Genomic DNA, 24,276 nt, shown 5'->3' with positions numbered 1-24,276 from the left:
GGCCCAGGAGGCTAAGTGCCCATCCTTGTGGTTTGTTACAGAAATGTATGGAGATGAAGAATACCATCCTGGCACGGCAGAAGGAGATGCGCAGCTCCCTGGACAAGGTGAAACAGCTCATCCGCCTCATCCATGGCATCGACCTCTCCAAACCTGTAGACTCTGAGGCCACTGTGGGGGCCCTCTCCAATGGCCCAGACTGCACCCCCTCTACCAACACCGCCTCCACACCCGCCCCCTCCCCCTCCTCGCAGAGCTGCACAGTGAACTGTCACCAGGGGGAAGAGACTAAATAACAGAGCCCTCAAGGAGATGCCAGTCCCAGCGGCGAGGAGACTCTAGAAAAACAAAGCCGGATTTCTTCTGGAAAGTACAGAATTCTTTTGGTTCTTTGGTTCCAGAGAGAGAGAAGATGCTTGTGCCAGGTGGCACCCGAGTTTGCCAATTGATTCTTCTTATTCTGATTCTGTGTGTACATGCAAAGATTGGACCATGTTACATGAAATAGTGCCAGCTGGAGGTTCTTTGCCAGCACCATGCCAAGTGAAATAATATATTTACTCTCTCTATTATACACCAGTGTGTGCCTGCAGCAGCCTCCACAGCCACGGTGGGTTTGTTTTTGTTTTGTTGGGTGGGGAGCAGGGACGGGCGGAGGGAGGAGAGCAGGTTTCAGATCCTTACTGGGAGCCGTTTGTTTAGGTAGAAAAGACAAGTCCAAAGAGTGTGTGGGCTTTCCTGTTCCTAAACTTCACTACCATAAAACCAAAAAAACAAAAAAGAAAAAAAAAGAGAGAAAAAAAAGGAAATAGAGGTTTAACTAACCCAGTGCCCAGAGGAGGGCCAGGGAAGGCTAGGGGGGAGCAAGGGTGGGAAAGTATATGACATAAGCAGTATTTAATGTTTCTGGAGGGGCCCTAGTGCCAGAGAGCCCAGGTGCCCTCTCCAGCTCCGCTCTCTCCCTCAACCTCCAGCACCCCTTCCTTCCCTCTGCTTGGTATAGTGCACAGCCCCAGGTGGTCCCCAGGCCTTGCTGAGGCAGAGAAGGGAAGGTGTGTGTGGTCCAGGAGGGAGAAAGGAGGGTCAGAGGTTTTACTTGAAAACAAGCTCCATCCTTTTTCTATATTTATAAGAAGAGAAGGTTCTTAGCAGGGCAGCGTGACCCAGGTGTGTGGCACAACCAGGTGTGTGTGAATGGAGACAACCCTTTTCTCTTCTTCAACCTTACTTTTTGTTTCTGTTCTTGTTTTGTTTAAACCAAGTTTTTTTTTTTTCATGGTTTATTTTACCTTTTTTTGTTTTTGTTTTTGTAACAAGAACTAAAATGAGGAATAGAAAGCTGTTTTCAGGCTGACGGTCCTTTAAGGGTAGCGAGACCTTGCATGGTAGAGTAGTGTCACAGTGTCGGTGAGGTCAGTGAGTCTTTGTGCGTCCTGTGTCATCGTTCAGGCACCGTTTGGTTTGTTTGGTTTGGTTTTCCTTTCTGGTGTTTTTTTGTTGTTGTTGTTTTGTTTTGTTTTATTGTTTTTAATGCAAGGGCAAAAAAAAAAAAAATCTTTGTACCTGGGGAAAACAACAGCAACTTTCTTTTTTTAATTAAAAAAGAAAATAAAAGATATTGAGGTCTTCCTAGTGTTACTTAAATTAAGATCAAGGTAAGAAACATTGTAAAAAAAATTACAAAAGTGCTATTTGTTTCCTAAAAAAAAAAAAAAACAGTGATTTATATTAAAAAGGTGTCAGAACTGGAGAAAATGCCGTGTAGTTATAATTTTTTAGCACAGAACCTGCTGACCACGATGACATTTTGCTGTGTGTGTGTCTCTGGGCTGGTGGGCCAGTCTTCAGAGTAGCAGGTCCTCCTGCCTCCTCCCTCCTCAGACTGTGCTGTCTTTTTTGATACAGGGATCGCATCTCCTGTGTTTGAAGCCAAAATGGAGTGTGCACGGTGTGAGGGCCTCCCCACGGTCTCAGACCTTGCTAGAGTGCAGGCGGGTGCCCACCTAAGACCTTCCTTTGGTGCTGCTCTCAGTCTTTCAGCCACCAGCATTCCGTATGCCTCGGGGGCGCCTCGGGGGACTGACCAGTGAGGCTCCTTGCTGCCTGTGGGGTGGGGGTGGGGTGCAGGCTGGCTGGAGCAGAACTAAGGAGAGGTCCCTTGAAGGCTCCTATGTCTCTTGGAGCCCAGGTGGCCTTCAAGTCCATCTTGTGTTGAAGACAGAGTTCTGAAGCTCCAGCTGTCCTCTGCCTCTTGGCACCAGGGTCAGAATTCACTCCCATTCCACCCACCCACATGCTTCCTGGGTGTCTCTGAGCTAGAATCACTATGCTTGCCTTGTCTGGCCTATTGTGGCCTTTGGCCTTTTCTTTTTGGAAAACTGGAGTTCTGAAAGGCTCTCTAGTCATCCCCACTGCAATACCGTGGGGAAAGTAACTATGAGATGCATGCGCCTACTGGAAACCTTTGTACATTACATGCCCTTGAGTGAAGGGACAGAGGCCTAGGTCTAGCCCTGAGGTCCACAGGCAGAATCTTTGGAGCCCACCAGACAGACCCCCAAGTCTAGGAATAGCAAGAAAGACCCCTTTGCTTCCTCTTGCCCGTTTAGGTCCTGGATCCTGACAAGGGGTGCTTCTGAGAGTGAGCAAGGCCCGTCCACACCAGCCATCCATTCCTCTCCCCAGCGTTTGAGAAAAGGGGATGTAGTTTGGCCATACAGGCCTCAGCGTCAGGCCCCTGGCTTAAGGTTGACTGAGGGGGAACAGAAAAGAGCCCTCTTTTCTTATTCAGAGACTAAGGTGCTAAGTCTAGTTAGTGAGCTTTGGAGATGCCTGGACTAGTTGGAGGAATCTTTGGCAGAGGATCAGAGACCAGCAGCAGGCTGATGCCCTGTCTTGGCTCCCCCAACCTCCCAATCTTGTGTTGGACTTGTCTGGGCTCATAGGCTAGGACTTGGCACACAGTGCTTACCTGTGGTGGAAAGAGGTTGAGAAGCCATCAATCACTACAGGTCTTTGCCCCAGAAGAGCTGCTTGCTAGTGACCATGCAGGAGTTGAGCAGCACTTCTGATATTTGGAAATGAGCTGCCTGAGTCTACTGAAATGAAGTGAAAAATGTAGCTCTGCTCCAGACCTCCAATGCAGGCCCTGCCCCTCTCAATCTACATGCCCTTCACTCTGTCAGAACAAAGCTCCTTGTCCCCTTAGACCTGTGAATACCTGTGACCACCTGGGACACACATGCTGTTCTACCTGACCTGCCTCCCTCCCTTCATCTTCCCTTCCCCTACCCTCAGTGCATTGCTCTTACAGCCACGGGGTGAGGCCCACTGGCTTGGCAGTTGCTTTGGAGAGCCTTGGACTGGGAGCTCCCCTGTCCCCAGATCAGGCTGGCAGGTGCAGGCTGTAAAGGCAGTGAGGTTGGCACCATCCTCTCACCTTTCCCAGTCTCTTCCTTCCTTGGCTGCCTGCTGTTGGCACCTGTCAGGGAGGACTCCACTAGGGGCAGTCCCTGGATGGCTTTACCTGTGTGGGGACTGTCTCTAGAGCCAGTGACCACCACCAGGCAGCATCCAGCTGGCCCGCTGGCCCTCATCTTAGTGATTGGCTTCTTCTAGGGCCACCTCTCCTGCTGCTGCTTCCTGTCTGAAGCCCAACAGGCAGTGTTAAGGGTGCGTGTGCGCCCAGCACTGACCCAGGGTCTCCAGCTGTCTGCATGTGCAGCTGCCTCTCCGCCATCTCTCTGAAGCTTTCCTCTTGGGGTTATTGGAGTCTTCTTGACTCTCACCACCAGCCCCCCAGCTCATACCTTTCAAGTGGTCTCTTCCCGTTAGGCCCTTCCAGGATGTGGATCTTACCTAACTAAAGGGCTGAGCTCCTGAGGACATTCCTCCCAGGGGCAGGCGTCAGAGGGACCAGTGGCCCTTTTCTGGGCACTGGGTTCTTCAGAGCCCATGGCTTCTGTTGAAATCAGGCTACTTTGCTCTGTGTAAATGACTGTGGACCTTGTCCCACCCCCTCATTCTGCCTTCAGCCTGTGCTCCTGCCGGCTCCTCCCCAAGGAGATAGGTGACCCCTGGGAAGAGTCTGCTGGCCCTCACCGAGGAAGTAAGAGTCCTGCGAGCCAGGGTGGCACCCTTTAGCAGTCCCACATGGCAGCCTTGGCCCCTGCACCCCTCTCCAGCATCCTCACTCTTAGCCCAGGCTGAGTTGCAGTCAGGTGGGTGGGCTAAGCAGACCAGAAGTCATGGAGCTCCGAGACAGAGCCAGCCAGACCCAGTCCTGTCTGTGTCCATGCCCTTTGTGATTTCAGTCTTAGTAGAAATTTGTATTTGGAGTTTTGTGCTTCAAACTTTCTGTTTTGTTTGTTTGGTTTTTGTTTTGAGGGGGTGGGGGGTACAGAGCAGCCGATCAATTTGTATTTATTTATTTTAACATTTTACTAAATAAAGCCAAATAAAGCCTCTCAGCCTCTTGGTTTTGAGTTTGGGACTAGGGTGGGAAAGTGTGGGTTAGAGACTCCGTCTCTAATGTGTGACCCTTGAGGGTTCAGACTCTTCTAGAATTCCAGCTGGAACCTGCTCCCACTGCCCACTGATGCCCTCAGACCCTAAAGAGCCCTTGATCCCCCAGCCAGGGTACAAAAGGTGATTTTTAAAACTTTGCTGTGGGATGAGAGAAATGGCTCAGGGGTTTGGTTCCCAGCACTTACATGGTGGCTCACAACAACCTTAACTCCAGCTCCAGGGGATCTAAAGCCTCTTGCACACACATACATACATGCATACATACATACAGGCAAAACACTCACACATAAAATGAAAAACCCCAATTTAAACTCTTTTATTTTGAAAGGGGATTGGGGAAACTGGCCCCAAACCAGCTGGGGCAGAGAAGAGTTGGACCCCAACAGTGGAACAGCGACAGAGGAAAGAAACAGGAACCCCCACAGATGCTCCACCCCAGCCCCTCTGACAAAAACCTTAAATAATTTAAATAGCAGTGAGGGTGGGCACCCACCAGGGTTCTCCAGTGTCTGCAGGGAGTGTATGTGAGCCATGGCCAGGGCAGCTTGGTAAGCTCAGGCCCGGCTTTGGGACTGCTGCAGGGCAGTGAGGTATTTCAGGGCTGCAGCCCCATAGCGCCGCGATAAGTCCTGGTGAAACTCTTCCTTCAGGGTCTGGAGACAGTTGCGATAGGTGGGGTTGGAGCGGAAGCGGGAAATGTCCAGACTTGGCGCATGGGGCAAGTGGATGGAGAAGGCCTCGGGTAGCACCAGGAGTTCATAATCCTGTGAGAATGAGGACAGGAATTCACGGGAGGAGCAAGTGAGGACCGAAATGCAAGCTTGTGCCATGGCCCATCAGGAACAGGCAGGTCACAGCCAGGGTAACAAGGTACCCTCCTCACCTGAGCATCCAGCTCTATGATATGGGCCACCTTGTTCCAGCCAAAGCCCACAAAGCGAGGATCATAGCGGGGACAGTCCCGGGGCACCACCACATAGGGCTCGTAGTCAGCTGCCCATTGCACCTGGTACGGTGCCTTGGCCTCCCGCCAGTGGGCATAGTCTGTCGGTGCATGACCCTGTGGCCACTCATGGTACCTGCGGAACAGGATCAGGTGGGAGCAGGCTAGGAGTTTGTGAGCTGGGATGGGGGGGGGGGGGTGTGGGAGGCAGCATGATAACAGCAGAATATAGTCTCTTACCTAAAAGTGTAGAGGGAGCCTGCATCTAGTAAGGTCAACAGCTCTGCCTTGGAGTTAGGGAAGCTGAAGCGGTAGTGCAGGGTCTCAAATGCAGGTACCACCAAAGCAGCCTTCCGCTGACTGCCCAGCTCCAGCTGCTCGATAGAGGCCCTGGGGAGGGATGGGCATGTGGGAAGGAACACTCAGCCCACACACAGGTCTCATCCCTGCTAAGCCACAGGTAGTCAAACCTGCTGTTTCAGATAGCCTTGCCATACTTCAAACTGTTGTTTGAAGTAAGGCATTGCTTCCCTGACTCAATGGTGGCTCAAAGAAAAGGCCTAAGATAAGCCCCATTTTGCAGAAGCCATTGAGCCCCAGAAAGGCAGAAACACAGCAACCTAGGGTTCCCAAGATACCCTGACACTGCCCCTCTCCTACCCTCCAGGCCTACCTGAGGTAGTCGTAGAGGGAGTAGGCAGGTAAGAAGTCAATGTCACTGAGAAAGACGTAGGGCGTGAGAGCCTGGGCCAAGGCCACATTGCGGAGCTGGTTGACTGGATAGAGGAGACCCTCCTGGTATACTATGTGGTAAGCTACATCCTTCCTCGCAGAGAGAACTGGTGAAGTTTCCACAAAATGCAGGAACTGCTGAGCCTCTGCATCTGTCAGGTACAAGGCCAGGCTCATGGGGCCCAGCCAGTGCCTGCACAGGGCTTCCAGCATCTGCAGCCTGGGGTGAGGTGGGTGATCAGCCCTGCTTGGGCCCCTCGTGCACAGAAACCCAGGAATCCTCCCCAGAGTTAGCTGCTGCAGAGTCCCCTCCCTAGACTAAGCACCTTACAATCACAGAGAGCTGGCCTCTTAATCCTTACATTCACATTTGACGGCTCAGCAAACTAAAGCCTGAGATGCTGAGGCTTATTCATGGCCTCCCAGCACCCCAGAGGCAGTTCTAGGCATCAGAAATACTTCCAACGCCCAAGCTTTTTCCATCATATCCAAGGTCTCCAACTTCAGGGACTCTTCCAGGGACCAGCAGCTCACTACCACACCATCAGGCTACCAAATAAAATAGTTCTCTCAAATCCCATCTCAGCCTATGCCATGCTACCTGGGGCTGCCCTCCACATCCTCACCGGTCCATAGAGAGCTGGGCCACCAAGGTGACATCATGAGGCCGGGGAGGCGGTGGCTGGTGGGGGAGGAAGGTGATATGCACACGATGCACACTGAGCTGCTGTTGCCGGAATTCAAAGCAGGGTTCTTCCTCATCCAGCTGTGCCAGAGCCTGTTGCAACTGAGCAGGATAAAAGGAAAGAAAGAACGGGTCTGGCCCAGGACAATGTGCCCTCCAGCCAAAGCCCACCTGAGTACAGAGGGGCAAGGGCTCCCAGAGGCAAGGTAACATGGCCACTCTCACCTGCTCAGCCCCAGGAGGGAGCTGGTTGGGGCATCCAAAGAGCTCTCTCCGCAGCAGTTTCCCATCATATCCCAGGAAGGTCAAGTGCAGGTTTCGGAAGAATTCTGCATGCTTGTTCTTCACTCGAAGCTTCTTTGGCGAGTTCCAGTGTATCACCTGGGCTCCGGGAGGTGTCAGCAGAGATTTAGAACATGGAGGGGCAACAGTCCCCCATCCTGCAGTCTCTACTCACCTTGAGGTCAGCTGCTTCCAAGTAGCAGCGCTCAGCCAGTGTGTGGTCCGACAGCTGCACATTCCAGACACAGGGCAGGGGATGCACCAGCTCAGGATGCTCCTTGATGACAGCATTGAAAACATCCTAGGCAGTGACAGACATCACATCTCAGCCCCCAGCCTGCCCCTCAGTTCTGCTCCCACAAAGACTCCTCCAGACCTGATCAGCCAGAGACGTGGCCGTCTGAGTAAGGAGCTCCCGTTTGGCTATTAGCTTCCACATCTGTTCCCAGCCAGTTTTCCGGAGCCTGTCCAGCCACAGTAGGATCACACCTGCCAATGGGGAGAAAGGTTGCCATGCCCACCAAGGACATCCAGATCCCGAATCTTTTGAAATGTCTGTTTTCCAGTACTGGGGAAAGCCCAAACCCTTATACATCCAAGACAATCTCTACCACTAACTAAACCCCCAACCCCTTTTTAAATCTTATTTTGAGGAACTGACTAGATGGAGCTATGTTTAAGAATACTTGTTGCTCTTGCAGAGGATCCAGATTCAATGCCAGAACTCACATGATGACTCACAACCCTATAACTCCTGTTTCAGAGGATTCGACACCCTCTTCTGAACTCCATTGGTACCAGGCATGCATACAGTGCACACACATACATGCAGACAAAACTTTCATACACATAAAACAAATCTTCAAAAACAATTATTATTTTCAAATAGGGTCTCACTAAGCTTCTCAGGCTGGCCTCACACTTGCAATCTTCCTGCCTCAGCCCAATAGGCAACACCACACCAGGCTGCAAGGTGTTAATTGATACAGTCAGTTGTGTGTCACCTAATGGTGCTTTGATCAACAATTTAAAACGTACACTATGGTGGTACATAATTATATGAAATAAAAACAGGCACACAAGGCTACAAAGTGTTAACTGGTACAGGAGCTTCGGTCAACAACATAAAGCATATACTACGGATGGCGCATGATTATACATATTTAAAAAGTCACCACCTGTGGCTGGGTGTGTAGCTCAATTGGAATCCTTGTCTATCATGCATAAATCCCTGACTTAAAACCCCAGTATGATATACACCAAGGAAACCAGGTAGTACATATCTGCAATCCCAGCACCAGGGAGGTAAAGGCAGGAGAACTAGGAGTTCAAGGTCATCCTCAGGTACATAATGATTTCAAAGCCAGACTGGGTTACATGAATCCTTACCAAAGCAACCAACCTACAACCTCATATTTTTCCATTTTCAACTACACAAATACTTGCCATTGTATTACAGTTCCCCATCTGTCAGTAAGCACTCAGTTCATTAAAACGTCTGTTGTTCCCAGACCATACCACAGCCTAGAGAAGAGTAGACTACTCTATCTAGGTGTGTGTAAATACACCCTCTGGCGTTTGTATGGCAATGAAACTGCCTAATGGCAAATCTCTCAAAATGTGTCCAAATTGTTAACAAAAGACTGTATTTTCTGAGGGTTCATACATAATCATCCATCATTCCCTTGGGTAGAGGGAAGGAGAAGAACCCTTCCCAGCCATCTTTTCATAGTTGGCATTGGCAGGACTATCTTAACTCTTCCCACGATGTGGATGAGAAAACAGTCTTGAAGGAAACAATGGGTTGGCCATAGCCATTTGGTACAAACGAGCGTTCTCTTTGTCCAGTGCCCCTTCCATAGCACCGACAGAGTTCTTCTTGGGGCTTCCTAGCATTCGGTGTCCATCCCACCATTGAGGCCCCGCACCCCTCCCTCTCCTTCCTCCCTCCCCACTGTCCCCACCTGTGTTAAATCCCCTGCCCAAGGCAGGCCAGGGCCTATGGTTCTTCCAGAGGTTTCCCAGGTACCAGTCACTCTGGTTCTCCACGAGACCGACCACCTGCTTGTCTGGGAGGGGAGGGCAGGAGGGAGCTGCCTGGGGATGTGGGCTCCAGACTAAAGTGGAGGGGCTTGGGAGGGACTGGGTAAGCTGGGGAGGGGCAGGATAGGGAAGGTTGCAGGTGTCTCACCAGAAAAGTGAGCAAAGAGTGCCCATAGCTCAGCAATATCAGAGGAGAAGGTGACATCCGTATCCAGGACAATGACTCGGGCCAGGCTGAGAGGCAGGATGCTGGGAAGTACTAGCTTCATTAGCCCATATAGGCCAGAGTAGTGCTTGTTGGGGATCCAGGAGATCAGGGGCTATGGAGACAGGGGAGAATATACCAAGTGGCACAGTGGAACGAAGCCATGGTCCCCCAAAACGTGAAAGATTAGGGCTCCAGGAGGTACGGTATGACAGGATCTCGCTTCTCCTCTGGGGTAGAGGACAGGCCTAGCTGGGCAGGAGTGGGGTGTGTGTATGCGGTGACTCCTGCCTTGAGCTCTTCAGCGTCATAGAATCTGATCACTACAGCTGGCACCATCCATGTTCGGAAGAGCGTCTCCAGGATGTTTCTGGCTACAGCATCGGTTACCAGGTGGAGATGCAGAGGATTTTTCCTTTTGGGTGGAAAGAGTTAGCATGGCATGGCTGTACAGAACAATAGAGGATTCTATCCTGGAGGAGGAGGCCCTGTCTCCTACAAGGAGCTCTTGGGGATGGTCCGATTTCCCCCCCCCCCCCCACACACACACACACAACTCCCTTCATAAGAAGGGACTTCAGTTTCCTCAGCACAGATGAGCAAACAAACTCAAAACAGTGGTGCTGATTGCTTCGTTGTGGGTGGGTTCCTGACCCTCATCCAGGAGGTCTGTCTGTACCTGTAGAAGAGCAAGGACTTCACGAGGGTGACGACCTCTCGGCTGGAGTTGTATCCTGCACACACGATGGCCACATGCAACAGCTGAGGAGAGAACACCTAAGTCAGCAGCAGCCACGAAATCCTACTGGCCCGCCTAGCTAGCCTGGTCTAGAACAGTGGAGCCCCCAGCTTGGCCCCCACCAGCTGGGGAAAGGATTGCCTAGAGGCAACACCTGAATTTCACAAGTGGAGAAACTGGAAATGAAGGGGGCCTGCGCTCTAAGCGTCCTCAGGTGTCTCAACTAGGTGACCATATGTCAGGTACTGTGATTCTCACACATGCCCAGATGGCTGGGCTGGGGCCAGGAACCCTGGGGGTGGCAGCTGCCAAGGGCCTTGCGCACCTACCTCGCACTTGGGTGGCAATAGAGGTTGCAGGCCGGAGGCGGAGCGGTTGCGGCTCCCGTAGAGGTCTCCATCGAAGGTGGCAGCTGCCGGTAGTCCGTCTGAAAGGACACGTGGCGTGAGCAGGCAGAGGGCACACTGGGTCCCCACCTCTCCGGCCTAGCTCACGGCTCTCACACTCAGGGTCCCGGCCGAACAGGAAAAAGCCAACCACCAGCAGCAGCAGCAACAGCAGCGTGGCGGCCCCCAGTGCCCGGGAGCGCCCTCGGGGCAGCATGGCTGTCTGAGGAACTCAGGGCGGGGCGCGACCCCGGGCAGCGGGCTCCATCATGGACCCTGCTGGCCAAGGACAACAGGAGGGTCAGCTCTGGGCCGGGGGACCCGAAGGCTGCTCTCCTTGCCGGGACACAGCTGCCTGCCTCACCTGCTCAGTGGCTCCGGGAAGGCCCAGGTCCTCCTGCGACCGCCGGGAGCGGGGACCAGGGCAGAGCCGCGAGTCAGCCCCGCCCCCAACCTGGGCTCAGGTTTCACCTTTGCTTGTCTGGGCTGGAAGGGGCGGGGAGACCCCTAGCAGGGCCCGCCCTCACCCCGCACCGGACAGCTCCGAAACAGGCCAGGAACCTACAACCCCCTTTCGAGTGGTTTTGCACCAAGGCACCGGAGGGCTGAAGGACGCGGGGACAGCTATCCAGGATGGCCCTGTGCCCGCTACCTGCAGCCTCCTGCCTCTGGGACCCCATTCCTCCCCCTAAAGGGAAGAGACCAGTGACCCGGAGCTCAGGATCAAAGGATTGGCCCCGGCACCACAAAAGTGCAGGGGCGGGGGATGGGATAGGAATGTCCGGCCCAGGAACTGGAGACACCGGCTCAGGTCGGGGACTGGAGGTTGGGCCTGCTAGGGACACCTGTAACCTGCGCGTCCTCCCTGGCCCTTGGTCCAGGTGGCCCAGCCCGGCCCAGCAGCGGACTGGAAGACACTGGCACTGCGCCCTTTTGAAGGCCAACTCCCCTCCTGCACAAGAGCTGGCAGAGAGCCCCATTGCCGCCTGGGCAGGGCCGTGGATTCCCCAGTCCTTGTCTAGAGCGCGTTGATTGTGCCGGGCTCCACAGCCCTTTTCTCTCCTCCACCCCTCAGCAGGCCTCAGGCACTCCTCTGGCCCTGTAGGGGTGCAGCGAGCTCTGGATTGTGAAGGAGACTGGCCATGGTTGGTTGCGCACTACTGAGTGCCAGGCCCTGAGCTAAGTGTTTACCAAGCCTCCACTCAGTTAATCCTCACTTCAACCCGAGGACACAAGATGAGATTGTCCCTGAAGAGTGAATGGAACCTGCATCCTTTAGCCATTTGCTGCAGCAGGCAGCCCTCTACTGCTCCTGTTCAGACTCCCAGCTGTGACTGCTTTCTCAGTGTTCCTTAAGGGTCTTCCACCTCAGGACCTGCCCCTGCCCTTCCTTCTCTGGGAATGTAGATCTCTCCACATCTCGTGCTTATCTTCCCAGCTCAAGGCAAGGTGAAGTTGCCTGTTTATTCTGCAGGTCTACTCCACCCCCCAACTCCAGGTATTCAGTTTTTGTGGGAACTACTACTCTCAAAGGCCAGCCCGAGGCCTCACCCAGAGCCCATACTGAATCTTTAGCCCAAGGTCCAGCTGTACAAAAAAACGAGGCAGACCCATAAACAGCAGCCTGGGGCTGGCTCCTCCTCTGAGTAATCAGAATGCCTTTCTCTGGGAGATGGGGATCAGCCTGTGGGCCTTTGGAGGTTGCTATGGAAACCAAAAGCTGCCTCTTGTCCTTTGAGGAATTAAGAGAAAACCATAGTGTCCAGGCTTTGAATCCCAGGGCTTCATCTTTAACCTATAGTGAAGTTGGGGTAGGTGGTGGGTGGAAGTGAAAGGGTCCCTCTGCGTGGCGCCGGATGCTTGTGGGAGGTCCAAATGTGAAGGAGCAGACAGCTTCACAGGCAGAGCCTAGACCAAGCTAAGTCTTCTATAAAGAGATGTGAGTTAGGAGATACTGGGTCTGGGGACCCCGTTGTGGTCACTCATCATGGTGACCCTGTTTCAACTTCAGCACTGTAGGTAGGGAAATGAACAGAAGGACCGAAGTAGCTGCTGGACCATCAATAAGCCCTTCTTTCAAAAGAAGACCCAAGTGAGTCTAGTCCCTGGAGCTGAGACCCCATTTGAGCCAGCTCTGCCCAAGATTTTACTTTGTGACCTTGGACCTGTCCAGCACCCTCCCTGGGTCTCTGGTGTTCTCATCTGTGCCTGTCCAACTGGTCTTTCTTCCCCTGTGACTTGGGACAGATTGAAGGCGAGAGGATCCAGTCCAATTTATCCAGAGGCATTTGCAGCCCAGCCTTACCGCCAGGTCCAGGCAGGAATCCAGCAGGGAGGGGCCTCCTTCCAGCCTGCCAAAGCTTGCAAACACCTCTGCTTCTTTGTCTCTGAGCCTAATCAGGCTCCGGATCTACAGAGGGAATTCAGGAAGCTCTGCTGCTGCCAGCCTGGCTGGACTCAGCCCCCTGTATTGCAGAGAAGAGCCCTTCGCTGTCAGGATGTGGAGGGGAGGTGGTATACCACTTTGTCCTCCAGGCCTCTCCTTCCTCCCCAGAACAAAAGACCATCTGATAGAATTTTGCACACATGTATTTGCCCTCCTGTACACACAAGTACAAACACACACACCCTCACTCTAGCTGCAGCAGAGGGCTGGAGGAATGGCCCAAAAGGCAGTAAAGTCATTGAATTCCTGAGCCTAGATCTTAGCCAAGCCTGCCTCATCATGTCATGGTTCAGGCTGGGCTAGAGAATGCTGCCTTTTGGTCAGGTCTTGCTGTGCTATCTGGGACAAGTGGCTGGGCCTCCCTGGGCCTTATCCATGGATAAGTGTCAGAAGCTGTCTTTGTGGGGCTGCAATCTGAACCAGGCGAGTGGCCCCAAGTTTGTACCTGAGTCGGGGTGTGTGGATGCGGGGAAAAAAGTTCTTGCATGAGTCAGGGTGTGTGGATGAGGGGAAGGCTAGCTATAGATGATTAAGAAAAGACAGAGACACAGAATAAAAGTCAGGAGGGCAGATCAGTCAATACTGAAATGCCACGAGTTTACTTTTCACCACTCTTATATACCTTATCCAAAAAGGGAACATGGTATCATGTTTATGGAACAAACTTTTCTTCCTCACTAATTCTAAGGGTTCCGTAACCACACCTTAGCTTCAATTTCTTGTTCCACAGACTTGATCAGGAGTAGCCACACCTCAGATTCAGGTCTGTTGTTATTTAGACTAAGACAGCCAAACATCCTACTGTAGCCACACCTTTGACCTTTAGGTCTTATGACTTGCTGAGGACAATTTTGAACTCTCTTGTGCCAAGATGGAGTGCAGCCATCTTTATGGGCACTAAGAGTTCCCACCAACCTGATGAGGTTGATGTAGTAGTTACTTTTCTCATGACTGTGACAAAATAAATAACTGGCAGAAGTAAGCTTAAGGGATATTTTATTTTGGGTCACAGTTTGAGGGTATAATCCAACATGGTGGAGCAACTGTGGTTGCAGAAGCCTGAGGTAGCTGGCCATGTGTCCACCACAGTCAGGAGACAAAAAGATGCATGTTGGTTCGCAGCTTGCTTTCTCTTTTATTCAGTTCAGGACTCCAACCCACAGGATACAAACACCCAGGCTGAGTCCTCTCAGCTCTGTGAATCTGGAGACACACCCACAGACACACTCAGAGGTATGTTTCTACAGTGATTCTAAACCCACCAGGTTGACAATGAAGATTGAACAGTCACAATTGCCAGTAGGGTGAGGAGTATGTGGGGCACTCAGGACAGGGTAAGGAACAACTTCCATGGTACCTAAACCACAGATTCTTCTGAGGTTCAAGCACGTTCCCCTGAATCTTTGTTTGTCGACATTGGCATGAATGTGGTTGGCAACAATAATGTCATGGTTCCACAAAATCAAAGAAAGGGAAGGAGGTATTGTGGCTTTCTGGTGAGTGTGGTGTTTAAAATGCCCTGGCTCTGGCTCAGACTAAAGCAGCATTCTAATCATGACTAGACATAGTAGGCACTTTAAAACAAAGTCTCTAAAAATTTTAAAGGCAAAACAAAAACAAACAACAACAAAAAGCAAAGTCTTATTCTAGCTAAAGCTAACCTGGAACTCACTACGTGGGCAAGGTTGGCTTTGTACTTGCGGTGATCGTCTTGAATCTGCTTCCTGAATGCTGGAATTACTTACAGGGATGTGCCACCATGCCCAGCTTCTTATTTTAGGCTTTATTTCATTTTATGCATATAAGGTTGGCCTACGTGTCTTTCTGTATATGCACATGTGTGCCTGCCTCATGCCTGCAGCGATCATAAGAAGACATCAAATCCTCTAAAACTGGAATTATAGATGGTTGTGAGCCACATGGGTGCTGGGAATCGAACCTAGATCCTCTGCAAAAGCAACAAGTGCATTTTTACTCCAAGCCATCTCTCTAGTACCACACCGAGCTTTTTAAGATTCTTAAATGAGCATTTCTTAACCCCTGAGCCATCTCTCTAGCTCCCTTATGAACATTTTTATTAGTGTTTATTAGTTGTACAAAACAATGCGCTTCGCCTGTTCACACCTTCAATCCCAGCTCTTAGGAAGTAGAAGTAGGCAGATCTCTGAAGTTGAGGCCAGCCAATGGTACATAGTGAGACCCTGTTTCAAAACAAACAAACCAAAATAATGGGCTTCCTACTGACATTTTCATACATGCATGTGATATACTGGATGGGCGATATTGGGCATATCCTGTCCTTGTCTGAAGATAATATCTGGTAGAATGTTAAACAAACGTTTTATAATTCAAATGATACCATAAATTCGCGGGCGGAGTCCGCAATGGCGCAGTTGCCACGCCCCTTCTCCCCACAGCCAATCAGCCGCCTTCCTGGAGCGGTTCCCTCCCTCCACTTTTACGGAGATTTGACTTTGGCAGCTTTGTTTCTTGGTTCAGGAGTGGATCCCTATCAGTTACCCCCAACTCTTGGGTCTTAGCTGAGAGCCAGAAGATACATCCAAGGGCCAGAAAACGCTGACATTCGTTCGGAGTTCAAGGTCCAAGTCGGCCCCAAATAATTTTGTAAATGGGGTAACCTGAGGTGCAGATAAGAGAAGCTTATGTTCAGGTTCATCCCTAAGTGGAGAGCAGAAGGGTAGGCCATGGTGTTCTCCGCCGAAATAGTCATCCGGGTACGAACTCTGGGGTCCACATGCCTTGAAGCATCTGGAACCGAAGCCAAGGCACTAAATCTGCTAGCTAGGTTTGCCTCCGTTTCCCTGGCACTGGCTTTTGTGGGGAACTGGAAACTGGCGGTTACTGAGACCCATTTGCGTCACTTCCAAGGTTCCTAGTGTCTTAAATCCCAAACCCTGTGCTGTCCTGCCTTCCCGGTCGAGCCTCTCGGCGATCTGCTGGGAAAGCCTGAAACTTCGTGTTCCCGTCTCTAGAATGAACTGATTAGCCTGCCGCTAACTTGCAACTACGCAGGCGCCAAGACAGCCAACCAAGAAGGCTGAAGATCAGACGCCTGAGGCTCTAGTAGATTCAGGGAGGAGAGTGAGGGAGCCAATGGCTGAAAGGAGGGAGGGAGCTCACGGTCGCTGGGAGGAGGTGCTAGAGATGGGATGAAGGGACATTCAGGGGCTTCGAGCGTCTAGCTAGACCTGGGCTGCGGAAGTTGATCAACTGGGAGGCGGGCTTAGGGCCGGAAGCAGGAAGGAGGGCGCTGGACGCAGGGTGCCGCGCCAGCTGTGCTGTAGGCCAGTGGGACTGTCGGTGGCCGGAGCAGGATGGAGAAGCTGCGGCTCTTGGGCCTCCGCTACCAGGAGTACGTGACTCGTCACCCAGCCGCCACGGCCCAGCTGGAGACGGCAGTGCGGGGCCTCAGTTACCTGCTGGCAGGTGCCACACTGACCTTTGACCCATTTCTTCGGGACCCTGACCCGTGACTCCTATGGCCCCTTCCCTGCGGACTCAGGGTAGTGGTCACTGTGTTTGAGTTCTTTCTAGGTTCTTGTGGCGTATAGGGAGTTAGGGGACGCAAGGCTGCAGTGTGAAACGCTCACCAACGCCTCCTGTACCTTCTTCCCCAGGTCGCTTCTCCGATTCACACGAGCTGTCTGAGTTGGGTGAGTTGGGCTCTGGACTGGGGAGGGGGAAGGCTTCCAGAGGACATGATCACCCTGGCTCCAGGGCCTGGGTTGCCCTTTAGATCGATGTTCCATGACTCAATCAGACAAGTTCAGCTGTCCACTGTCCGGGACCCTTGGTATTCCCCGAGTTGGGAGAGCTGTGAGGACCTTGACTGGCTGCCTGGTTTGGCTCAGGATTAAGCAACTTTCCTGCCCTTGCTAGTTCATCAGTCCTATGAGTATGAGGAGGGCGCCATTGTTCTGTCTAACTGAGGGAATAAAAGGTCAGCGAGGCTGAGGAATAGTCCCTCATGTCAGAACCAACATTCAGATGTCACAGGCTCCATACTAGAAGTGCCACAGCCGTGTTTGCTTAGCCAGCGGGGGAAGTGATGGCCATGAAAGGTTGAGATGGATTTTGAAAGGCAGTCGTGCTGTAGACCTTCAGGGGGGCAGTCTGCAGAGAGAGCAAAGGTGAGGTGGGAAGCCACACACTTGGCTGTCGGGAGCATGACAGGCAGTTTTGAAGAGCTCAGCGACCAGTGTTGTCCAGCAGAGCAAGGGCTAGGTTGTCACTGTAATCAGTTCATTTGTTATTGGTTCAGATCTTCGGGAGAACAGGGCTCTCAGAAAGTGGGAGAAGAGGCATGTTGGTTTCCACAGAGTCTGTGGGTAGCTGAGTACATCTTGTGACAGGTGCTCTGTAGAGCTCTAGGGTAAAGGTGAGAGAGGGGAAGGCCACATCAGAGCCAGCCTCTCAAGTCCGTGCTCTGCTTCTCAGTGTACTCTGCCTCTAACCTGCTTGTGCTGCTCAATGATGGGATCCTTCGGAAGGAGCTTCGAAAAAAGTTGCCTGTGGTGAGAATTCTGCCAGAAGCCAAGGGTGGGGAGCTCAGGGACCTGGGAACAAAACAGTAATGGCCAGCATGTGTGTGGCACATGTTGTAGTCTCAGAGCATGAGACATGCCTGTGTCCTTATGAGCCTCAGACCAATTACTAGTTTACTATGCTAGTCCTAGTTTCATATGCTTGAAATGTTAGAGAGATGGAGAAGCCAGCGAGCCTGTTAGCAGTGGCGTTGGTGTTTGATTTCAGGCATTGGGTTTGGAAAGGGGGAAGTCCCACCTGCAGAGAGGCCCTCTTTTTCTAGGACAGCACTTGGGGCTACAGAAGCTCCCTGATCTCTGGGCTTCTTGCAGTCGCTGTCCCAGCAGAAGCTGCTGACATGGCTGAGCGTGCTGGAGTGTGTGGAGGTGTTCATGGAGATGGGGGCTGCCAAGGTGTGGGGTGAAGTAGGCCGTTGGCTCATCATTGCTCTCATCCAGCTGGCCAAGTAGGTTGGGTTGTGGAGGGCAGGTTACAGGTGGGGGGGGACCTAGGCCAGCTCTGAGGGTTCTAAGCAGAGCAGCCTTGCTACCTGCTTTCTAGCCACCTTCGCCTAACTGTACTATACTCCCCAACTCAGGGCTGTCCTGCGCTTGTTCCTGCTGATCTGGTTCAAGGCTGGCATTCAGACCTCACCCCCCATTGTTCCACTGGACAGGGAGACCCAGGCACAGCCCATGGGTAAGCTGCTGTTTCTCTTCCCTGAAGTGGAATGGGACATGGGACTGATCTGTGGATTTGGAGCACATTTCCCATCAGCTCAACACCCATTATTCTATAAGAAAGACAAGATTTGAAGAAAATTAGAACTTAAACTTGGGAAATTTTTTTGTTTGTCTTTTTGATCCTGGAGATCAAACCCAGGGCCTTGTGTATGCTAAGTAAGTGCTCTACCACTGAGGTACACTCCCATCCCTGAACTTGGGACTTGTGGTGCCAGAGTCATTCTTGTGTCTTGTGGGCTGCAGGAACTAAAGACAGAGCATCAGTACAGAGTAGGTGTCCTGCAAACATTGTCCCCAGGCCTGGTTCTGTATCATGAACCATAGCCTTCGAGAGGCAGAGTACCTGGCTGCTTTGGCCCCTCACTCTTCTCTTCGCTCACCTTGAGTAGGGACAATAATGTGCCTCCCACACACACATGGTGACAGCAAAGGATTGAGAGAATATGGCTTCATGGTCCTGAGCCCCAATAGTCGTGGTTGAGCTGGGCCTTCCCTTTCTTCCTCCACTGTCTTGGAAGCCTAGGTTGTTGTTTGGCTGTGACTATGGGTAATGATGGCCTTTCCCTGAGCCAGGGAAAGTTCCAGAATGCTTCCCTTTGTGGAAACATTTTTTGTTGAACCACAGTCCCTGGGTGCAATTACCTTTGTTCGGCTGTGTCCTCAGGACAGCCTCTTGTGTTCTCCCAGGAGCTCCTCAAGCATTCACTGCACACATGTTCTGTGTAAGCTCTGCTAGGAATATATATCCCTCATATTATGTCCTGTCTATACCTGCTAGATGGTGACCACAACCCAGGCAGCCAGGAGCCATCATATGTGGGGAAAAGGTCAAACAGAGTGGTGCGAACCCTTCAGAACAGTAAGTGGAAGATGTAGCTGGACTGGGCACCTAGGTGCTGAGGTCAGTGTGAGCCTAAGGGGCTGGCTTCTGTCAGCACCCGCATCAGCTCCTGGCTCACTTATCTGTCCTCATGTTCTAGGCCCATCCCTGCACTCACGGCACTGGGGAGCCCCCCAGCAACAGGAGATTCGGCAGAAACAGCAGCAGGAAGAGCTGAGCACACCCCCAACACCTCTGGGGTTGCAGGAGACCATTGCAGAGTCTTTGTATATTGCCCGGCCCCTGATGCACTGTATCCTTAGCTGTGCTGGAGGTGGGCTGGGGAGGAGTTGAGCTGGACCCTGCACTGCAGACATCCTTGACACCTTGACCCTCAGTGCTCAGCCTGGGTTTCTGGGGTCAGCAGTCGTGGACACCCTGGCTACTCTCTGGTGTGGTAGATATGACTAGGTGAGCATGGGTGAAGGATTCCATTTCTTCCACTGGGTGTACTGCTTGCCATTTGGCTATCCCAGTCTATGGTTCTTTCCCTGCCAGGGACATAGATCATCCTTGTCCCTATGTCTCTTCCCCACAGTCTGAGTCTCCTGAGTGACAGAAAGAGTCTCACCCGAAGGGAGCGGCTAGAGCTGAGGCGCCGCACAATCCTGCTGCTGTACTACCTGCTGCGTTCACCGTTCTATGACCGCTTTTCTGAGTAAGGACCACCCTCACATCAGCCCTTATCTATGCTGCATGGATTAGGCTGGAGTCATTTGAGTACTTGCTGGCTCTGAAGCTGTCCAGGAAGCAGCCGTGGTCAGGCCAGTGTGAGCTTATGTGCTAGTTGGCTAGAGAGACCACTGAGGGTAGGCTAAGAGTTCTGCAAGGCCACCGCTGATGCAGACCACCTACGTCTAGCTCTTTTCACCACAGGGTATCTACTTTTCAGAGCAGGTGCTGCCCTTCAGAGGGCTGGGCAGCTAAACAGAGGACTCAGCTAGGCTGTCACTGCTGGGCCCATCCCACACTCATCACCTATGAGGGTTCAGAGTCCCTGCCTTAGCCTGAGAAATCTCTCAAAAAGGCCTACCAGGGTGCCTCTGATCTGTGGGTGTCTGAACAGGAGCTGAGCTGTGAGACCTCTGGGGTCAATTCCTCACCTATAAGTGGGGATAGTGATGGCACCCGTCTGATCAGTTGTTGTAGGGATCAGGTAACTGAATGTGTTTGGCTGTGTTTGGAACGTAATGAGCATGTGATGTTAGTTTTTGTTGTTTTATACTAGTGCTGCTGGTATCAAACCTAAGGCCTCAAACATGCTAATCAAGTGTTCTACCCATGAACCACACTTCCATCTCATACATGTTCTTTTATTGTTCCCAACATCATTATGGCCCACCCCAAGTTCACCTTTAGAAAGTCCCATATCTTGTTTAAGCCTCTCTTTGAGCCAAAGGGGTTTCTTCTTAGCACTGTGTCCTCTTCCTAGGCCCAACTACTCTGAGCATTGGCTTGTGAGGTTTCTATGTAGCTCAGCTCTTCTATCAGCTCCCTCCAGAAACCTTCAGGGTACAGGCCTTGCTACAGAGTGACCTTTAGGAAGCACTTGCTGAATGGCAATGGTAGGAAGGTAGGGAAGAGGGGAGGGACAGTGTTATGATGTGGGCTGTGAACATGTGCAGCTGCAGATAGGTGCAGTGCCAGTAGATCTGCCTTGTAGTAGGCTCTGGAGCCCCTTGTTTTCTGAAATGTCTGGTGGTAGGTGAAGGCCTTTAGCTCCTGATGTGTAGGAACCCATCCCCACCGTGCTGTTTCTCTTCCCTGTTCAGAGCCAAGATCCTCTTCCTGCTCCAGCTCCTTGCAGACCATGTCCCTGGTGTTGGCCTAGTGGCAAGTAAGTGTGGGTGGGTCAATGTGGTGTGGAATGTCCCTGAGGCACAAATGGCCCCATCTTACTTGCTCTGTCTCTTTATGGTTCAATTATTGGGCAGTCAAGAGTGACCCCAAAATCAGTATTGGGAGGTAACAGCTCCAGGGCTTAAGTTGTCAACGCATGGAGGTAGGGAGATGGCTGGAAGAATGCCTGTGTGTAGGATAATTAGCTGTGTCAGGTTGGCAAGCCCTCCTGCCTCTGTGACCTGAATAATAGCAACAGTCTGATCTGGTAAAGCAGGGAGGGGCCTTGGGGCCTGTCTGGTTACCTAACCATAAAGGAAGACATGTGGGTCATGCTGCTTGGCTACCCTGAACCCAGGGGTCCTTGTGTGTAAATTGCATCTCCAGCATAGTTGCAGAAGCAGGAGACACAGCAGGTGGTACAGATGTGAGCCGCTGTACTGGTACCAGTGTCAGAAAAGGCATGGGCCAGTGCCAGGGGGCCTGGCTTGGCCCTAACTCCTCCTTCCCTCTCATTGCAGGGCCGCTCATGGACTACCTGCCCTCCTGGCAGAAAATATATTTCTACAGTTGGGGCTGACAGACATGCAGGAGTGGGTGCAGAGGGGGTTATGTGGTGTGCTCTGATGCTGTGGGCGGGGCTTGCCTCAGCCCTCCAGTCCCCCAGGACCCTCTTCTAATAAAACTGACTCTGGTAGTGTCCACATGTGGCTCTGTGTCCAGCAGCCAGCACCTGTCCTGGCAGTTCTGCTTTCTCAGCCCTGGTCACCACAGCTGTCCCTTTTTCCACCTTCCTGGGATGGAGCCACTGCAGCCTGCTCCTTGTCACCATCAGGTCCAGGGGTACCTTCATCTCAGCACAGCAGACTGACTTCTCCTCCTCCAGCATGGGTCAACATTTGCCTCAACTGTGCAACTAGATGCTTCTTTCTCACTGGTCCATGATGAAGACAGGTGGACTAGGCCATGGATGACCACGGTCCAATATGCCTTCCTGCCAGGGCCTCTATTTCCCCTTTAACCTACAGGGCTAAACAGCAAGCCCAGCCCCCCCCCCCCCCGCCCCAGGAGTACTCTTCTCCATGGCAGAGTCAGGTCTGCCAGGGCTGGGATAGGATAGTGTGCAAACCTGGGTCTGTAAGAAAGTGGGCTCTGTGTGCACACGCGCTGGAGTCCCGTCTCTCTGACACTCCCAGCATCTGACTCTGACTCAGGAGGACTAGATTGCTGGAACCATACAGACTACCGTGGAGAAGACAGAAGAGGGCCGGGCAGGGCTGTGTGGGCCTGAACTTCACTGTCCCCGCTGTTTGTGCTCCCTCTCTTCCTTTGCCCTTCCCTTTCTTTTAGACAAGTCTTACTGACTTCAAACTCATGGCAGTCTCTCAGTGTGGGACTATAGGGGTAAGCTGTCACACCTACCTTGTTCCTGCCCTATTCCCGGAGTGGTGCCCCTTGACTTTGGAGAGCACTGTCTGCACCCGCCCTTTAGGCCTTGCCTCCTCTAACACACTCTTGTAGCCCCAGCTCAACCTGACATGCTTGCCATGTGATTCTGAGCAGGAGCAGTGGAAAGGGCAGCCTGTCAGCTTGTTGGTTCTACTCAGCCTCACAAGCATCCTGGGAGCTTACACTGTAGCAGGCTTTGGTGCCATGCAACACATGGTTTCCTGCCTTGCAGTTCCTGACTCCTGGGCATGTACTATGCTGAGATCTTAAAGATGGAGGTGGTGTTGCCACACAGTGGTAAGCACTTTCTGCAGTGATGGCAAAGGAGAGCAAAGCCTTCCTGTGTAGTGAAACTCAAAAACAAACAAACAAACAAAAAAAAACTATAGCAATTTTGTTATACTGGAGCTGGATAGAGACTAATCCCCAAGCCACACTCCTCCACCATGACATTAGTTTCCTGACAGCAGCTAGGGTAGGGAAGGCTGTGTGGAAAGCAGCTGTGCAGGGTCTTAGTGGGTGGGACACAATGCTGGGATGCAGTGCTGTGCAGGCTTAAGGAGTGCATGACATGAGGCCAGGAGAAGTCTGGTGCTACACCAGAGTGGGTGACATCAGTCAGGGCATGGGAGAGGCTCAAGGCAGTGGGGCAGGGGTTGAAGAACCACAGCAGCCCATGGGGACTGTGCGGGTAGGGAGGATAATGTGGCATCCAGGAGTCAAGAGTGATGGATGGGGCTTTGGAGTTGGATAGCACATAGAATTCCAGGTCCCTAGAATTAATGAAGGGAGGTATCCTAGCAGGGACAATACTAAAACAGTTGTATGGGACAAAAATCTTCTCCATGGCTGGCGGTGGGGCCCACATCTTTGATCCCAACACTTGGGAAGCAGAGGCAGAGGTGGAGGCAGGCCTGCCTGGTTTACAAAGTGAATCCCAGGACCGCCAAGGTTACACAGAGAAACCGTCTTGAAAAACTTGGGGAAAAAGTCTCCAGGATGCAAAGGGAGGGGTGCTGATGCTGAGCCCTGGAACTGACACCCTTTGTGAGGTGGCCCTGAGAATTGGCACCAGGTTCTGTCCTGCTGGGGGAGGGGCAGGCAGAAGCCACAGTAGGGACTGTGTAGGAAATGGTTCTCGCCATGCTGGGGGCTCTGTACCCCAGGGCTGGGCTCAGTCTCTTCCTTCTTTACCTCATCCTGGCAGGCGCACTCCTTCGACCTCAGCCCCAGAGGTAAGGCCAGACCCTCAGGGCCTAGAAGACTCTGGAAGAGGCTGACCATTATCCTGGGAAGGGTTAGTTTATCAAGTCTTCACCCTGGGCTATCCCTCAAAGGAAAGTGGCAATGGCCTTTGGGGTCAGGGCTCAGCACAGCAACATTTCCCCTAGGTCTCAGCGATCTGTTCCTGAGGAATTTTCGGCCCCACTGGAACTCTCACAGCCGCTCTCAGGCCTGGTGGATGGTAGTATTTCTCTCCCCTCCCCCACCCTCCACAGCAGGTGCCCCTAGAGGTCCCCTAGGGCCAAGCCCTGTGTCTCCTACTCCCAGACTGCCTCTTCAGAGCTGGCAGCAAGCAGCCCCATTCCAAGTATGCAGCACTTCCCTCCACCCTTATCCTCTTCTCTCTTTAGACTATGGGGTCAGACCCAAGCACCCGTGGCCACGAGGGCCCCGACCCCTCCTCTCTCAGGCCCAGCAGCGCAAGCGGGACGGGCCCAACATGGCTGACTATTACTATGATGTCAATCTGTGATGGGAATCCCACATAAAGCTATTCTGGGCAGCAAATGCTTGGTTCCATAGCCTGTGTGTAACAAGAAGGCCCAGTA

General features: G+C 52.3%; 4 protein-coding genes across 15 annotated transcripts in view; 3 read left to right on the top strand and 1 right to left on the bottom strand.

Moving 5' to 3' along the window:
- The window catches only part of Phf21a (PHD finger protein 21A), a 169,373-nt gene extending 167,747 nt beyond the window's left edge, over positions 1-1,626 (top strand). For all 10 annotated transcript variants that reach the window (XM_051184142.1, XM_051184141.1, XM_051184145.1 and 7 more), the window contains exon 19: positions 42-1,626. In XM_051184142.1, the coding sequence (XP_051040099.1) occupies positions 42-296 (255 nt within the window). In that variant the 3' untranslated portion in view covers positions 297-1,626. The remainder of the gene's footprint in view (positions 1-41) is intronic.
- A 3,193-nt stretch (positions 1,627-4,819) lies between these two features.
- Large2 (LARGE xylosyl- and glucuronyltransferase 2) lies at positions 4,820-10,841 on the bottom strand. Of its 2 annotated transcripts, XM_051184146.1 has the most exons (14): positions 10,660-10,841; positions 10,486-10,583; positions 10,097-10,179; positions 9,709-9,832; positions 9,361-9,532; positions 9,134-9,238; positions 7,546-7,658; positions 7,345-7,470; positions 7,113-7,268; positions 6,829-6,989; positions 6,144-6,422; positions 5,711-5,860; positions 5,411-5,606; positions 4,820-5,291 (listed from the first exon to the last, which is right to left on the bottom strand). In XM_051184146.1, exons 1-14 carry the CDS (start codon positions 10,757-10,759, stop codon positions 5,082-5,084), a joined length of 2,073 nt encoding a protein of 690 aa, XP_051040103.1. In that variant the 5' UTR covers positions 10,760-10,841; the 3' UTR covers positions 4,820-5,081. The 2 variants fall into 2 exon arrangements, with proteins under 2 accessions (XP_051040103.1, XP_051040104.1); XM_051184147.1 differs by lacking the exon at positions 9,134-9,238.
- A 5,346-nt stretch (positions 10,842-16,187) lies between these two features.
- Positions 16,188-21,699, top strand: Pex16 (peroxisomal biogenesis factor 16). 2 transcript variants are annotated; one of them, XM_051184153.1, is made up of 11 exons: positions 16,188-16,435; positions 16,627-16,662; positions 17,447-17,523; positions 17,866-17,999; positions 18,132-18,232; positions 19,055-19,135; positions 19,257-19,409; positions 19,495-19,567; positions 19,695-19,814; positions 20,929-20,993; positions 21,517-21,699. In XM_051184153.1, the coding sequence occupies exons 1-11, from the start codon at positions 16,324-16,326 to the stop codon at positions 21,573-21,575; spliced, it is 1,011 nt and encodes a 336-aa protein (XP_051040110.1). In that variant the 5' UTR covers positions 16,188-16,323; the 3' UTR covers positions 21,576-21,699. The 2 variants fall into 2 exon arrangements, with proteins under 2 accessions (XP_051040110.1, XP_051040111.1); XM_051184154.1 differs by having other exon boundaries at positions 16,380-16,512.
- A 1,769-nt stretch (positions 21,700-23,468) lies between these two features.
- Frey1 (Frey regulator of sperm-oocyte fusion 1) lies at positions 23,469-24,235 on the top strand. Its single transcript, XM_051184160.1, has 3 exons — positions 23,469-23,679; positions 23,836-23,909; positions 24,079-24,235. The coding sequence occupies exons 1-3, from the start codon at positions 23,576-23,578 to the stop codon at positions 24,198-24,200; spliced, it is 300 nt and encodes a 99-aa protein (XP_051040117.1). The 5' UTR covers positions 23,469-23,575; the 3' UTR covers positions 24,201-24,235.
- The last annotated feature ends 41 nt before the right edge of the window (positions 24,236-24,276 follow it).

This window comes from Phodopus roborovskii, unplaced genomic scaffold (genome assembly GCF_943737965.1).
Source record: "Phodopus roborovskii unplaced genomic scaffold, PHOROB, whole genome shotgun sequence".
NCBI classification, from domain to species: Eukaryota; Metazoa; Chordata; class Mammalia; order Rodentia; family Cricetidae; genus Phodopus; species Phodopus roborovskii.
The sequence above is the reverse complement of the archived record's forward strand: the minus strand, read 5'-3'. Positions and strand labels throughout refer to the sequence as shown.

Excerpts from the sequence above, each read along its gene's own strand:
- Large2 (XM_051184146.1), bottom strand. The coding sequence starts at position 10,759 with ATGCTGCCCCGAGGGCGCTCCCGGGCACTGGGGGCCGCCACGCTGCTG. Across the intron at positions 9,239-9,360 it reads ACTCTTTGCTCACTTTTCTG|ACAAGCAGGTGGTCGGTCTC; the intron begins GTGAGACACCTG and ends CTCCCCTCCCAG. Across the intron at positions 6,990-7,112 it reads TCCCTCCTGGGGCTGAGCAG|TTGCAACAGGCTCTGGCACA; the intron begins GTGAGAGTGGCC and ends TATCCTGCTCAG.
- Pex16 (XM_051184153.1), top strand. The coding sequence starts at position 16,324 with ATGGAGAAGCTGCGGCTCTTGGGCCTCCGCTACCAGGAGTACGTGACT. Across the intron at positions 16,663-17,446 it reads ACACGAGCTGTCTGAGTTGG|TGTACTCTGCCTCTAACCTG; the intron begins GTGAGTTGGGCT and ends TCTGCTTCTCAG. Across the intron at positions 17,524-17,865 it reads TTCGAAAAAAGTTGCCTGTG|TCGCTGTCCCAGCAGAAGCT; the intron begins GTGAGAATTCTG and ends GGCTTCTTGCAG.
- Frey1 (XM_051184160.1), top strand. The coding sequence starts at position 23,576 with ATGGTTCTCGCCATGCTGGGGGCTCTGTACCCCAGGGCTGGGCTCAGT. Across the intron at positions 23,680-23,835 it reads CTTCGACCTCAGCCCCAGAG|GTCTCAGCGATCTGTTCCTG; the intron begins GTAAGGCCAGAC and ends CATTTCCCCTAG. Across the intron at positions 23,910-24,078 it reads GCTCTCAGGCCTGGTGGATG|ACTATGGGGTCAGACCCAAG; the intron begins GTAGTATTTCTC and ends TTCTCTCTTTAG.